General features: G+C 47.0%; 2 protein-coding genes and 2 long non-coding RNA genes across 11 annotated transcripts in view; 1 reads left to right on the top strand and 3 right to left on the bottom strand.

The window, feature by feature from the left end:
• LOC309336223 (gametocyte-specific factor 1-like) overlaps positions 1-4217 on the bottom strand; it is a 42541-nt gene extending 38324 nt beyond the window's left edge. For 3 of the 5 annotated variants that reach the window (XM_081851871.1, XM_081851876.1, XM_081851874.1), the window contains exons 1-2: positions 4075-4217; positions 169-292 (exon numbers count right to left, since the gene is read on the bottom strand). In XM_081851871.1, the coding sequence (XP_081707997.1) occupies positions 169-292; positions 4075-4168 (218 nt within the window). In that variant the 5' untranslated portion in view covers positions 4169-4217. Of the gene's footprint in view, positions 1-168; positions 293-3409; positions 3483-3973 lie in introns of those variants that run through there. The other 2 variants (XM_081851873.1, XM_081851872.1) reach the window with 2 other exon arrangements.
• NCKAP1L (NCK associated protein 1 like) overlaps positions 1-13799 on the top strand; it is a 78794-nt gene that overhangs the window by 21145 nt on the left and 43850 nt on the right. For all 4 annotated transcript variants that reach the window (XM_081851685.1, XM_081851686.1, XM_081851687.1 and 1 more), the window contains exons 5-15: positions 1016-1158; positions 2131-2221; positions 4199-4336; positions 5449-5497; positions 5903-6059; positions 7097-7153; positions 8314-8410; positions 9836-9945; positions 11004-11136; positions 12577-12658; positions 13705-13763. In XM_081851685.1, coding sequence (XP_081707811.1) covers positions 1016-1158; positions 2131-2221; positions 4199-4336; positions 5449-5497; positions 5903-6059; positions 7097-7153; positions 8314-8410; positions 9836-9945; positions 11004-11136; positions 12577-12658; positions 13705-13763 — 1116 coding nt within the window. The remainder of the gene's footprint in view (positions 1-1015; positions 1159-2130; positions 2222-4198; positions 4337-5448; positions 5498-5902; positions 6060-7096; positions 7154-8313; positions 8411-9835; positions 9946-11003; positions 11137-12576; positions 12659-13704; positions 13764-13799) is intronic.
• LOC309336266 lies at positions 5938-8335 on the bottom strand. The gene is made up of 3 exons (XR_014153962.1): positions 8206-8335; positions 6702-6876; positions 5938-6068 (listed from the first exon to the last, which is right to left on the bottom strand). It is a non-coding gene; the product is annotated as an uncharacterized lncRNA (long non-coding RNA).
• LOC309336247 lies at positions 9088-11144 on the bottom strand. Its single transcript, XR_014153931.1, has 2 exons — positions 11008-11144; positions 9088-9535 (listed from the first exon to the last, which is right to left on the bottom strand). It is a non-coding gene; the product is annotated as an uncharacterized lncRNA (long non-coding RNA).

Genomic DNA, 13799 nt, shown 5'->3' with positions numbered 1-13799 from the left:
AGTTTGCTAACTGAACTGTCAGTATGATTCATCTAACACATGAATGCTTGAGGAACTGTGTCTTTTTTCCATGAATCATAGGTTTGGAAGGGCTGGGCAAGGAGATGAATAAATGTTCTCTGGTACATTTTTTTAAAATGTCCAAGTAAGAGATTTTCATTTCATTACCTCTCAAGTCTGTTGCTGAACTGATCTTGCAGCATAGAAGTTTCCCCTCTAGACTTAGCAGAGCTCCACCTTCCCCTTTCATCTAGTCTTGCACTCATTGGGAGGGACTGATCTCCTCTTCCTTCTGCCATAAAAGAAAAGTATTTTGAATTTTGAATTGCCAGTTCTTCACAACTAACTAACTTGGTAGCCCTCAAAGCAGCACTTAATTCATCAGCCGGAAGCAGGACTCCACCTAGTGCCTGTTTAGTGCTAACCATAGTTTGCCCCAGTGTCTGAACTGGCAAATTATGGCTTAGTGTTTTTCCTCCGGAACAGAATTGGAAACTAGAATTTAAATGCATTCTTGATTCTGGCAGTGGAAGGCAAATACTAATTGTGATTGACACTTGGTACATTGTGGCAAACAATGGCTACTGCTAAAAAAGGAAAGTAAGGGAGAAGCTGTGTGTCAGAGAGGAGGGGGGTTCATGCAGCCTTTAGGCTCATTTACAATCCTCCAACATGGCTTGGAGACTCACACAAAGTGAGCCATTGTCTAAGACAGGGAATGAGGAATGCCTTACAATCCCATCACAATCTGCTTAGGGATGGGGAGCCTGTGAACTTCCAGGTGTTGTTGAGACTATAACTCCATATCGCCAGTAGCTGGAAATGATGGGAATTATAGTCCTGATAACATCTTGAGAGCTACAGGTCCACCATTCCTTATCTGAGCAGATTGTGCTGAGATTCTAAGAAAAGTGCTGCTGCCAGGAGTCAGAATCTGCCCAGAGTTGATGAAGATCTCAATACATTTCCCTTTTTATCAGATAAATAAAACTGATTTTTTTCTTTCCTTCTGCAGCATCTAAACTATGACTTCACCAAGAATTACCTTGACCTGATTGTCACCTATGCATCTGCCATCTTACTCCTTTCTCGTATTGATGACCGCAAAGCCCTGATTGGCCTGTACCAGTGTGCCCATGAGATGATCCATGGATCAGGGTCAGTGTCCATATATTCCACTCCCTTGGCCCAATAGTACATTCCTAATGCCAATAGCAGTCCCTAACAAGTGGGTGTCTGGCCTTCTCTTGACAAGTATTGAGGGGGAGGTAACACGTCCCCCACCCCAACAGCTATTTTGCTATTGTATGCTATTCTAGTTAAAAGACCATTCCTAACTTTTAACCTAAATATGCCATCTGTAGCTGAAACCTACCATTTTCTCAAACAAATCACTCCCCCCCCACTCCTATGCCCCCCAAGCTAGCCCATCTATTGAAAGGTAAGTTCATTAAACACCAGTATTTTGATAGGGAAAACACAGTTCCTCCCTCTGCTTTCCTCCTTAGCAAGAGGATTGCGTGGAATGTCCTTGTGCAAATGTCACAGATACCTGTGACACCGCTGTTGGTGGTGACCCACACATTTCATTCTGCCATGCCTTCACCCTTTTGAGAAATTTACAAAACAATGCTTTTGATTTGTTTCTGCAAATTTTCTAGAAACAGGGCACTCTCTGATGCCCCTTTCCACCAGCAGCACTCAAGTCGTCTCTTATCCTGGAGGAGAAACAGCAGCCAGGCTTCCACCTCCTCCTCAGCAATCCCCTTGCTTTTCTTTATTCCCCTCACCCCACCACCAGTATGGGAGCACACATCTTCTTCAAGAAGGAAAGAAAGAAGAAAGCAGTGAAATAGGCCAACCCCACCCCATAATCCTGTAATCACCACAGCATGAGAATCCCTTCTCCTGCAAGGCCACCCTCCCACACTTTTGGAGATCAGGTGTTGCATTCTCCTGTATTTTGTGTTGTTGCCTGGATTGGCCCAATAAGGTTCTCTGGAGCCCAGGGCTTCTGTCATTGGAGCACTCTTGTCATGTTTTGCAGTGAAATGGGTGGGCAGTATCAGTGATGGAGGAGGGCTTCTGTTGCTGGCAAACACCTCTGACTCATTCCTTATCTGGCTATAGTGATGCTAGTTTCCCTTGGTTGGGTCAGATGATACTGGAGTATGAGAATCCCTTGCGCAAGCTGATGGAAGAGTTTGGGCCCCATTCCAAGGTGAGATTAAAATAAAGAATGAAGTGGGAGGCTTGGGAGGCACCAAAGGAAAGTGTATGAGGACAGTGTGGTGCCCACAGGCCTGGCATTGGGGTCTCAGCATTAGACTCTATCTCCATTAACTTCTTAGCACATCCAGATTCACATTATGATTTTGTAACATGCATTCTTCCTGCGTGTGTTGCTGTGTTCTCAAGAATGGGAGTGTTGGTTTCTATGCAGTATCTTTAAGCTGCTTTGTCCTGAATCAGACCAGTGGCTCATCTAGTCTTGTCAAATTGTAGAGTCTGACTGGCAGTGGCTCTCCAACATCTTGGAGATCTTTCCCAGTGCTTGGTCCTGTGAGATACCTTTTGTTAGAGATGTGAGGAATTGAACATACAAGGTGTGACTGGAAAGTTCGAAGAGTGGTCATAGAAATTGGAGAGCAAGAAATATTCGAACATACAGTCGGCATCGGAAACCCACGAAATGCTCACAATTGTGTACGGAGATGAAGCTGTAACTCAAAAGCCAGTGTATGAGTGGTTTAAGTGTTTCCATAAAGGGAGGCAACCATTGAAGATGACCCTTGGTCTGGCAGACGGTTGATGAGCAGAACGACGGCAAACGTTGACAGAGTTCGTGAGTTATTGAAGTGGGATCAGCGTTTGTCCATCCGAATGATGATGGAAGAATTGCATATTCCATGTGAAATGGTTACTGAGTTGTCCCACCCTCCATATTCTCCCCATCTGGCCCTATCAGATCTCTTTCTTTTTCCAAAACTGAAATCTGCTATGAAAGGGCACAGATTTTCCAACATTTCACATGTCCAAGCTGCTGTGACAAGGGAACTGAAAGCCATACGAAAAGAGGACTCCTCCAGAAGTTTCTAACAGTTCTACGAATGTTGTCAATGGTGCATTGTATCAGAGGGGGCCTACTTTGAACGCCTGTAACGTATGTATGTTCAAATATTTCTCGCTGCCTGATTTTTGTGACCATTCACCAAACTTTCCGGTCACACCTTGTCAAATCATAGAATGGTAGAGTTGGAAGGGATCTATTCCAAACCCCTGCAATGCAGGATCTCAACTAAAGCACCCATGACAAACGGCCATCCAACCTCTGCTTAAAAATCCCCAAGGAAGGAGAGCCCACCACCTCAGAACGTGGGAAGTGATGTGTGCAAAGCATGTGCTGTACCTCTGAATTGTGGTTCCTTGGAGGTGAATGTGGTTCTGTAGTTGGAGAGAATGAACATTCTTTGCTCCAATTTCTCATGGTGTTGGCTGAAGGTAGCCCAGTTACAATTCTTATTGTGAGCTTCTTCCCTTTTCTTTTGCTGCTTCACAAGTATATACAAATAACATTTTGAGAAATGTGTGGGGAGTTTTGGTGGCAGCCATGACTGGAACAGGAAGTAAAAAAGAGGGAAGTAGGTAAACTGCAAAACCAGAAAAGCTAATAATCAAGTCATCCACATGCTGGAGGGGGGCGGGGCGGGGTAGAGAAGGGATAGGGGAGGAAGGAGGACAAATTTATTCAGCTTTTGAGCAAACACTGGATGATCCCAAAGCAAGCAGGAGCTAGGTGAATGTGTCTGTGTTTCAGAATTGGTCAATCCAGTTAAAAATTTCGGTTAATATTTGGATGATAGTTTGCCATCTGTGGGTAGAGTACAAGTTGAGGAAAACACATAAGTGTGGGGCACTTGTAGGGGAGAAGTAGTGGGTGATCAGTGGATACTTAACTTTCCCTTGTAAATACCTGTAAATCTGGCTGAAGCTGAGCTGTGGGGGAAATTCCTCCAGGGGAGCATTTGCAAGAGAGAAAAAGCAAGAATGGGAAGATTTAAGTGCTCCTCCCACCTGCTTGATGCTTCTTCATGTCATGTGTGCCAAGGGTAACATGTAGTTCTGCTTTCTTCTCTCTCTCTCTGTCTGTCTCTCTGTGTTTGGTCATTTCCTGCTGCTAACAGAGTTCTCTTTCCAGGCTGTGAGCAATGCACTTCTTTCGTTGCACTTCCTCTTCGCCCGTAGAAACCACTCAGCTGATCAGTGGCGAAGTGACCAACTCTTCAGTCTGATCAGCAACCCCGCGAACATGCTAGCTCCTGCCAGTTCAGACACGGTGAGCATGTCCGTGTATAGAGACAGTGACACTTTTGCTACCTCTCCAGCACAGCCCAAACTCAGGCTTTCTGGAGCATCTTAAAATCAGAGGCCTGCATTTTGGATCAGCAGTGCTACCTTTTACAGAGCTCATATATGCAGGCTCTGCCCTCTTGTAGATGTTTCTTGAGTTTCAACGGACTTCAGTGAGACAAGTCACTGTTTCCCAGCATGCAGCGCAAGCTGATTGTGATGTCATTGAGGCTATAATGCTGACAAGTTCTGTTACTATTGGCAGTTGAGCTAGAACAGGGATGCGGAACCAGTTTGATGGCAGTGCTTTGTGGGCAGCCTGCGGGGTGGGGGTGAGCACATGCCACCCAGGCGCACCAAGGGATTTTCAGTGAAGGGGCTGGGCCCCTCAAAGTTCTGCAGCAGCCGTGCACACACACTGTGGGGTGTGCTCATGTCACAGGAGTAAGCCACGGGGTGTCCCCACGACACATCATCACTTGTGCAGGCTGCAGGAGGGCACTGGCGTCATGTGTGCATGTTGTAGGGTGCGCTGATGTTGCATGGCCCTGGCCCTCTCAAACACGGCCACGGCCCCCTCAATCATGATGCCACCAGAGGGTGAGGCCACAGAGACAGAAAAGAGAGCAGGGTAATGGATGTGAATCTTCAGTTTGTACAGTGGGCTACTTTCCACCTATAGACAAGTTAAGGTTCTATGTGGGCAAGCAAGAGGTATTTCCACGGTTCTGGGCACTTGAAAAAGGCCTGAAGCAGGGCCAGTGAAGGGGGTGTCCTAGAGAGAAGGGGTTTGGCCTTGGGAAGAGATATGGCTTGGGGAGAGTCCCAGAGGCTGCAAAAAGGGAGTCTGGAGTGCTGCAGGCCTGAGTTCCCCCCACCTCTAAGCAAGAGAGTGAACTGCTGCAGCAGACTGTAATGCTGGCTGTTCTACCAAATGGTTCCCATGTGCACCCAGTGAGGCCTTGCTACTCCAGACCTCGTAGAAAATTATGCTGCACACGTTAAAAAACCTTAGTAGAGGCACTGAGTATTTAGGAAGGAAGATGATGATACCAGATTTCTGTAGGCAGAAAACTCATATTTCTTTCCTGTTCCCAGATGGCCTGTGAATACCTTTCTCTGGAGGTTCTTGAGCGATGGATTGTGAGTAAGTCACCACATTGTTCTTTGCTGATCTGGTAGGCTGGGGAGGATCCAGGCTGGATGGTCAACCTGGAACCTTGACTCAGTATAGCAAGAAATCTTATCCAGAGCTGGATAATCATAGCCAAAAGGTGCAGAAATTGTCCAAGATCATCTTCATTGGCCGCAGTGGGCATAGGCAGACATATGCTTGCGCTCTGGATTCCCCACCCCCTGCCTCACAAACCTAGCACCCAGGTAAATTCTAGGGCAAGAAACGCTATGGTTTGTAATGCATTTGCTTGATTTGCACAATTCATTTTGCTTCTGGAAGTGGGTGGCAGGGAGGGGCTAGCTGCTGTACGGAGCAGGGAGGGTCGGTGTCCATTGCTTCCTTATCCTTGCCTTTGACCATCTTCTACCCCTGCAGTTGGGTTCTTGCTGTGCCACAGCTGCCTGGGCTCTACCCAAAGCTGTCTGGATCTGTGGCGGGCAGCTCTCCGTGGCTCTCTCTACATTGCTCTAGTACGGGATGAAGTGCTTTCTATTCACAAAGTGGCAGAGGAGGCCTTCAGCAGCATCAAAGGGTAAGAGACCTGTAGAGGTGAGATAGACCCACAGGCACATTTTGGCAGGTTTGAATCCCCTCTTGTACACTAATCTTAGAAGCACAGGAAGAAGAAGAAGAAGAGTTTGGATTTGATATCCCGCCTTTCACTCCCCTTCAGGAGTCTCAAAGCGGCTAACAATCTCCTTTCCCTTCCTCCCCCACAACAAACACTCTGTGAGGTGAGTGGGGCTGAGAGACTTCAAAGAAGTGTGACTGGCCCAAGGTCACCCAGCAGCTGCATGTGGAGGAGCGGAGACTCGAACCCGGTTCCCCAGATTACAAGACTACCGCTCTTAACCACTACACCACACTGGCTCTCGTGCAGTGCAGTGGTGCAGTTGTGAAGACTATGACTGGGAAGACCTGGATCCAAATTCCCACTTGACTATGAAGCTCACTTGGGTGAGGCTTGGGTAAATTGCCAACTCTTAGACTAACCTACCTGACAGGGTTGTTGTGAGGATAAAATGGGGGTGAGGGTTGATGAAGGGCTGTGCATACCACCTTGAGCTCCTTGGAGGAAAGGCAAGTTATAAATGTGCTTATGAGTGGGAGCATCCTCCTGTTTTGTATTTGTTCACCCTCTGTATACGTGAAACTGCCATCCATTGAGTCACACCTTCTGTCCTTCACGGCCAGTACTGCTGATTGTGACTGGCAGTTGCTGTCCAGAGAGTCAAATGCAGGCCTTTCCCATACTTTCTTCCTGACATCTTTATCTGCAAATGCCCTGGATTGAACTTGTGACCTTCTGCATGTACAGTATGTTCTCTGCTCCTGAGCTGTAGCTTGCCCTGGAAAATATCACAAGAGACAAGGAAGCTTTGGTGTAGCCATTTTAAAGTGAAGGGTTTGCCAGTGTGCCACTGGATTTTAAAAATCATTCAGTTTTTTAGAAAAATTGTCCTTGCACAAAGTTGGCTTTGCTTGGATGGACGAAGCAACAGAACACAACATAATGTTTTGGAGGGGTTTGGCTGTGATCTCAGTGTCTCTCTCTCTCTCTCTGCACAGTTATGGAAAACGCATAGCTGATATCAAAGAATGCAAAGAGCACGCTGTAGCAAACAGGTAGGAATGACCCTTGCTTTCTTGCTCATTGCTTTGTCTGCCGTGTTACTGCCTAAGTCTGCACTTTGTCTGCTCCAGGGTTTTCCTAGTAGATAACCAGGTCTTTTCTGCTTAATACTTTGCCTCACTAGCTTTACCTTTCCCCTCATGTCTGAAATTTGCTTCCCAGCCCCATTTGACCAATGTCCCCATCATCCCTATTTCTTCATTGTATTCCAGCAGCTGCCCTTTGTTACTGAAGTTGCCACCTTTTGCCGTATAAACTAGATGTCCTCCATTAAGACTGTGGTCCTGTACATCAGGGGTGACTAACCTTTTTTGGCATCTCACTGCTTTCAGCCATGACCAACCTTCTGGGTGGGGGAGCAGGCCAGGGGCAGGGGTGGCTAAAACTTGGTGTATCCATCCCACACGCTCAGGCACACACAGACACTTGCCCACATCAGCTATCTGTGCAAAGAAGCTGTTAAGACACAAGCTCCCTCTCTGCTCACCTCATCCAGTGATGGGTCTAGTGGCCAGGAAGGGGACAGTTTGACTCCCCATTGGAAAAACTGAACTCTGCCCACCCTCTAGCTGTGTCTGCTTTGTTATATACCGTATGTTTCTTCCACCACTACCAAAATCAATCAGTTCTTGGAGGGCTTGTAAAATCTGCTTGGAGGACTGGATCAGACTTCCAAAACAGGGGTTAGCCACCACTGTTGTATGCACTTGCTCCCACTTTGAAGCGCCACTGAAGTTAGTAGGACTAATTCCTGAATAGACATGTAAAGGATTGCACCATAAATCTCCTTTGGAGAAGGGGGAAAGGTAGCCCCACTTTTCTGCAGCTCCTCCTGCATGTTACCTCTGAGGTCCTGCCATCTACCTGCTCCCTCATCTATTGCACAGCACATCTAGGAGTCTGCCCAGCCTGAGCATTTGGTGGACAATTCTAGGCATCATGCGAGGGCATCCAGTTGTTCGTCATTTAATAGATGATGGTGCTTTTATTGCAATTTTCTGCCTCTAGTTCCAAAATAACTTGACCAGCTTTGGGTACTATGTACCTTGACTGAGTATCTGGGCATTGTCATTTGCTGCTGCTTGTGGTGTGTCAGATGGGCATGGGGGAGCTGTCATCTTCATGTGTGAACCTTCCAGCGGTGTCTTGACAGTGGGCAGCTGCATCGAGGTCGGCGCCATTTCCTGAGGAATGCTGTACGGGAGATGGAGACCATTCTGGCCAACGAGCCAGGGCTTTTGGGGCCAAAGGCAAGTAGACAAGAGCTGGGAATGTGGGAGAAGACAGTCTTGCATGCATGATGTGTTTGAGTTGGGCAAGTGGGCAAACACGTGTGTGTGTGCGTGTGCGCACGCACACCTCTATGCATTTGCCTGTGTAAGTGTGCCTGGGAAGAGGAAGCCAAATGTAAGGGTGTGTATACATATTTATTACCTGTTAATTGAAAACAAGCAATTATGGATAAATTTTCAAATTAAAATAATGAAATGTTAACATAAAACCACAGCATAAAAACAGTGCAGAACCAGAAGAAGGTGAATTTCAATCTGAATAATCACAACCATGCACCTGACGTTAAACTCCAGCAAAGCCTGGGTGAACAGCCAAGTCTTCAGCTGACGCTGATAACTCATCAATCTTGACCCCTGTCATAGCAGGGAAACTGTCCCAAAGCTGGGGCACCAGCACTGAGGACCCTTTACCCCATGTTGCTGCCAAATGCTGTGTTGACCTTGTATTCGAGTCTGACTTGATACAAATGTGGTCCTTACCTATAGTGGCTTATTTTTTGACATCATACAAAACCACAGTAGAAAGGGGTAGGGCAGGAAGGGTTGTCCAAAAAGCAGTGCCTGTTTTTATCCTGAAATTCATGTAGTTTCTGCCTCTTGAGAATCAAAGCTTTTACTAAAAACAAACCATCCTATTTCCAGCTTTCCTGGTTGCTTTATCTTTATAATGTATCTGAGCAGTCCTGAGGGCATCTGCAGCAGTCACTACAAGCCAAACTGTATGCAGCGGGTTGCATCTTTTAACCACTGGCTGCTCCAGTCATGAGTAAAATGAAAAGTGCGATTTAAATGGCAAAGGCAGCTCCCCTCCCCACTGCTTCTCTTCCTTCCAGCAGGTTTTCTTCCAGTCAGGCAGAGCTTGAGGGAAAATGGCACTGAGAGTTTCCAGGAGGGTGTGTGTGTGTTGCGTGTGTGAGGAAAGAAATCCTGTATAGGAACATTTATGTATTTATAGATCTATGTAGATCTATTTCATGCATAAGTATTTATGTTTCCAGTTTTTACCCTTCTGCTTTTCTCATCTTTGCATATTGATGGTCCTCTCAGGTCTCTCCTATTCTATGTTCCCTTTCTCCTTCATCACTATAGTAGCAAAAGGAAAATTTGAAGCACAGGAAAACATAAGCCAGAACAAGCTGCAATCAACAAATGTCATTAATTTGCATGATGGATCTCCCGCCCACCCCCCACCCCGTTTTAGGCTTCTCATTATGCAATACACAATTCAAGGACATCGGCTAAGTAGAATACAATAGCTTTTTAAAAAGTTATTGTGCAGTGTTGGGCCATATTGAACGTCCCTTTCTTGAGCTGGCCTTACTGATTTGAAGGGAGGGAATATTTTTCTCATAAAGTCCCTTCTCCCTCTTTCCCCCACAACAGGCTGTTTATGTCTTCATGGCCTTGTCGTTCTGCCGTGATGAGGTAACCTGGCTTTGCCGACACAGTGAACATGTTAGCAAGAGCAAGAACCCAGAGGAATTCACTGACAGGTACTGATTTGGGTGTTTTTTTGCTTAAACTATTAATGAATAATCATCATATATACACGTGACCCTGAAACACAAAACCAATACACAAATCATAATTTCATTCCGATATTAAAAAGTTCTATGTCTGCATCTGTTCTAGAATTAGAGTCCAATTTTCCTGCCCCTGAAATGTCTCTTTGTGTGATGTTTTTTCTTTCTCACAAATCTTTTTATGACATGTACTGATCGGGTGGGTTCCAAGAATGGGGGTGGGGGGTGGAGGAGATGGGTCCCAGCATGTTGAGCACAGATGGATCTTGCCCCCCTCCAGTTCTTGACCATGTAGCGCAGAGTGAACCCGTGAAAAGGAGGATGCAGCTTTTGTACCCCTAAGAGCTGGCTAGAAGGGGGGATTACAACCGTTCTCCTTGGTCTCACATTTTGGGGCAGTGCCATGTGAGAATGGAGGGAAGGGAAGAAGCTAATGCTTGTCAGAATTAGGTAAAATTCCTCTGGCATGAACTTGGGGAGTATTGTATCCAGGCTGGCAGGTCAGAGGTGTGTCTTTGTGGGTGTTAACAGCCAAGGGAACCTCACACATACAGCATACTAGGACACCTAGTTCATAGAATCACAAAATTGTTGAGTTGAAAGGGACCCTGGGGATCATTGAGTCTAACCCCCTGCAATGCAGGATTATTTGCAGCTGCCCATATGGAGATCAAGCCTGCAACACTGGCGTTACCAGCACCACACTCTTAACCAACCGAGCTACCCTCTCCCTATAGTTCATCCAAAGTTTCATCTATGAGACTTCAATGGCATTCTGAAAGTTAGTCTTAATCTCCTTTTTTAAGAAGGCATTTGGGTTGTAGTTAACTGCTTTATTTATTGTATTGGTTTATTAATCTGCTGAAATGATTCTGTAGGTGTACTGTGGGACTGTGTATTCTTCCTTACCCCACTATTTTTTGTGTTCATTTTTTTTAAATTCGTCAGCTGCCTTTTTATAAGGAAAGGTGGGGTTCCAAATGTTTTAAATAAGCAAACAAACATTCTGTCCTGCCTCTCACCAATAGCTACCTGGCTGAGCTGCTTTTTCTGATGGAAAAGCTCCGTCGCCTCGTCCGACGGCACCAAAATGTCCTCCAGCGCTACCATGTACAGTACTTGTCACACTTCGATGCCCAGGTGCTCAGCAACATTATCCAGGTATGGGAGCTGCAAGGAAGGAGGAAGATGTGTGGTTGGTGGGATTATGTGTGGTAGTCTCTAGGAGCTCCCAATTCCAGTGAGATTCCTTAGTACCAAACAGAAGTGAGAAAGGAGAGAATGGACAGAGAATGATAAAAATGCTGCAAATTAGGCATATATCAGTGTTAGGGGTGCATGCTTTGCATGCAAATAAAGGTAAAGGTAAAGGTACCCCTGCCCGTACGGGCCAGTCATGTCCGACTCTAGGGTTGTGCGCCCATCTCACTTAAGAGGCCGGGGGCCAGTGCTGTCCGGAGACACTTCCGGGTCACGTGGCCAGCGTGACGAAGCTGCTCCGGCGAGCCAGCACCAGTGCAGCACACGGAAACGCCGTTTACCTTCCCGCTATAAAGTGGTACCTATTTATCTACTTGCACTTAAGAGTGCTTTCGAACTGCTAGGTGGGCAGGAGCTGGGACCGAGAGATGGGAGCTCACCCCGCCGCGGGGATTTGAACCGCCGACCATACGATCGGCAAGTCCTAGGCACTGAGGTTTTACCCACAGCGCCACCCGCGTCCCCTCATGCAAATAGTCCCTGTCAATCTCCAGATTCCCAGATCGCAGATACTAGAGCAGACTGCTAGTGAGAGTCGACAAATCTAAGAGTTGTAGAGTTGGAAGGGTCCAAAAGCCTCATCTTGTCGAACCTTCACAATGCAAAAAAGAGCAGCTTTTCTCAACCCAGTCCCCTACAGATATTTTGAATTACAGCTCCCTTCAGCGATGATGGGTGTTAGTCCAAGAACATCTATTCTGGGGGGCATCAGGCTGGGCAAGGCTGAAATGGACCAACAGGCTGGCATGGTATAAAGCAGCTTGACACAGTCTGCTGTGATGCTGTAGAACAGAATCCTGTTCACAGGGCGGGTGCTTGCATGAAGTAGGGTGAAGCAATTTGCCCTGGGTGGACAGTGCAACCCCTGCCCCTGGTGTTGCACCGCTAACAGCCATGCCACAGCTTCACCTGTGCCACTGTTGCTGCCACCACAGTGCCCTTGCCCTCAGCACTAACACGCCCTCACCCCTGCCATTGTGTCATGGTGGCAGTGTGGACACAACGGTGGTGCAGGGAGAGGTGCCAGATGTGCTGGGAGGGGGGGCAACACGTTTTGCCTACGGAGACAAAAATCCCAGGCCTCCCCACAATTCACAAGTCAGAAATTATACAAGAGAACAAAGGGGGCACTCTGGGATTATATCCTTGTCCTGAGGCCATCATTTCTTGAGTTTATGAGTAGCCTCACTGCCCAAAGACACTCAAGGGATGTACAGGTTTAAAACTGGCACATCAGTTCATTAAATAATCACATTCACTGAAATCCATTGCAAACAAGCTACTGTATATAAATGCAAATAAAGCACTGGCCCCGTCTCTGAGCCCTATTGCCTCTTGCAGGACCTGACCGTGTGCCCTGAAGAGGAGTCTGTGATTATGTCATCCTTTGTGAACTCACTCTCATCCCTAACCATCAGGCAAGGTAATTATTGTGTCAGCTGGAGGTTGCTATGGATGGATGTGGGCATTTTAACCCTTCCTGTACAAGAGTAACTCAAATTGAGTGCCAAAGGAGGGTTAGGCTTTGTGATTGGAATATATTTGGCAAGTTGTGCATAATTTGTGTGGTTTTGTTTGAATCCTGCTTGTGTTAGCAGTGGGGTGGGGAAAATCTTTCTGACTGAAGGAAGCTCTGCCGGCTTTGGCTTCTGAGAGTTGAACCCGGAGGCTGACCCACATTCAAGGCTATGATTTGACAGGGTTCCTGGTGAGTCATAAAGGTCAATGGTCTCCCCATTGGGGAATGAACCCTGGTCTCCCGTGTGACAAGCGGGGATACTTATCACTGTACTAACGAGGAGTTGACAGGGTCCTGATGCCTAGAGGAAAGCTGTTGGCGTTTGGTGTAAGGACAAGTTGTAAAAGGTAAAGGGGACCCCTGACCGTGAGGTCCAGCCATGGATGACTCTGGGGTTGTGGCGCTCATCTCGCTCTATAGGCTGGGAGAGCCGGCATTTGTCTGCAGACAGCTTCCGGGTCATGTGGCCAGCATGACTAAGCCGCTTCTGGAGAACCAGCGCAGCGCACGGAAACGGCGTTTACCTTCCCGCCGGAGCGGTACCTATTTATCTACTTGCACTTTGACGTGCTTTCAAACTGCTAGGTGGGCAGGAGCAGGGACTGAGCAATGGTAGCTCACCCCGTCACGGGGGATTCAAACCACCGACCTTCCGATCAGCAAGCCTTAGAGGCTCTGTGGTTTAGACCACAGCACCACCTGCGTCCCATAAGGACAGGTTGTAGGTGCGAGTAAAAACGGAACCCACTTCATCCAGGAACAAAGGGATGGTACTTAAACTCCTTATAAACTCCTCTAGAAATGGCTGTCGAAAGGCAAATCATTTTTCTAGGAGGAGGCCTGTCTTCCCACTGCAATTTTCTCATCTGTAAGGCCTTTGAATGGTGGGAGAGACCCCTGTGGCTCTTTCTAGCAGCTTTGCCTCTGTTAAATACTTTTCTTCTTTGCAGTTGAAGAGAAGAAGAAATTTGAATTTTCTGGGCTGCGGCTGGACTGGTTCAGGCTGCAGGTAAGATTCCTTGCCAGGATTTGCTCCTCTTCCTCT

Source organism: Podarcis erhardii, assembly GCF_964252035.2.
Source record: "Podarcis erhardii genome assembly, chromosome: 2".
In the NCBI taxonomy this organism is placed as follows: domain Eukaryota; kingdom Metazoa; phylum Chordata; class Lepidosauria; order Squamata; family Lacertidae; genus Podarcis; species Podarcis erhardii.
Note: the sequence above shows the minus strand (reverse complement) of the source record. Positions and strands in the feature narration are given on the sequence as shown.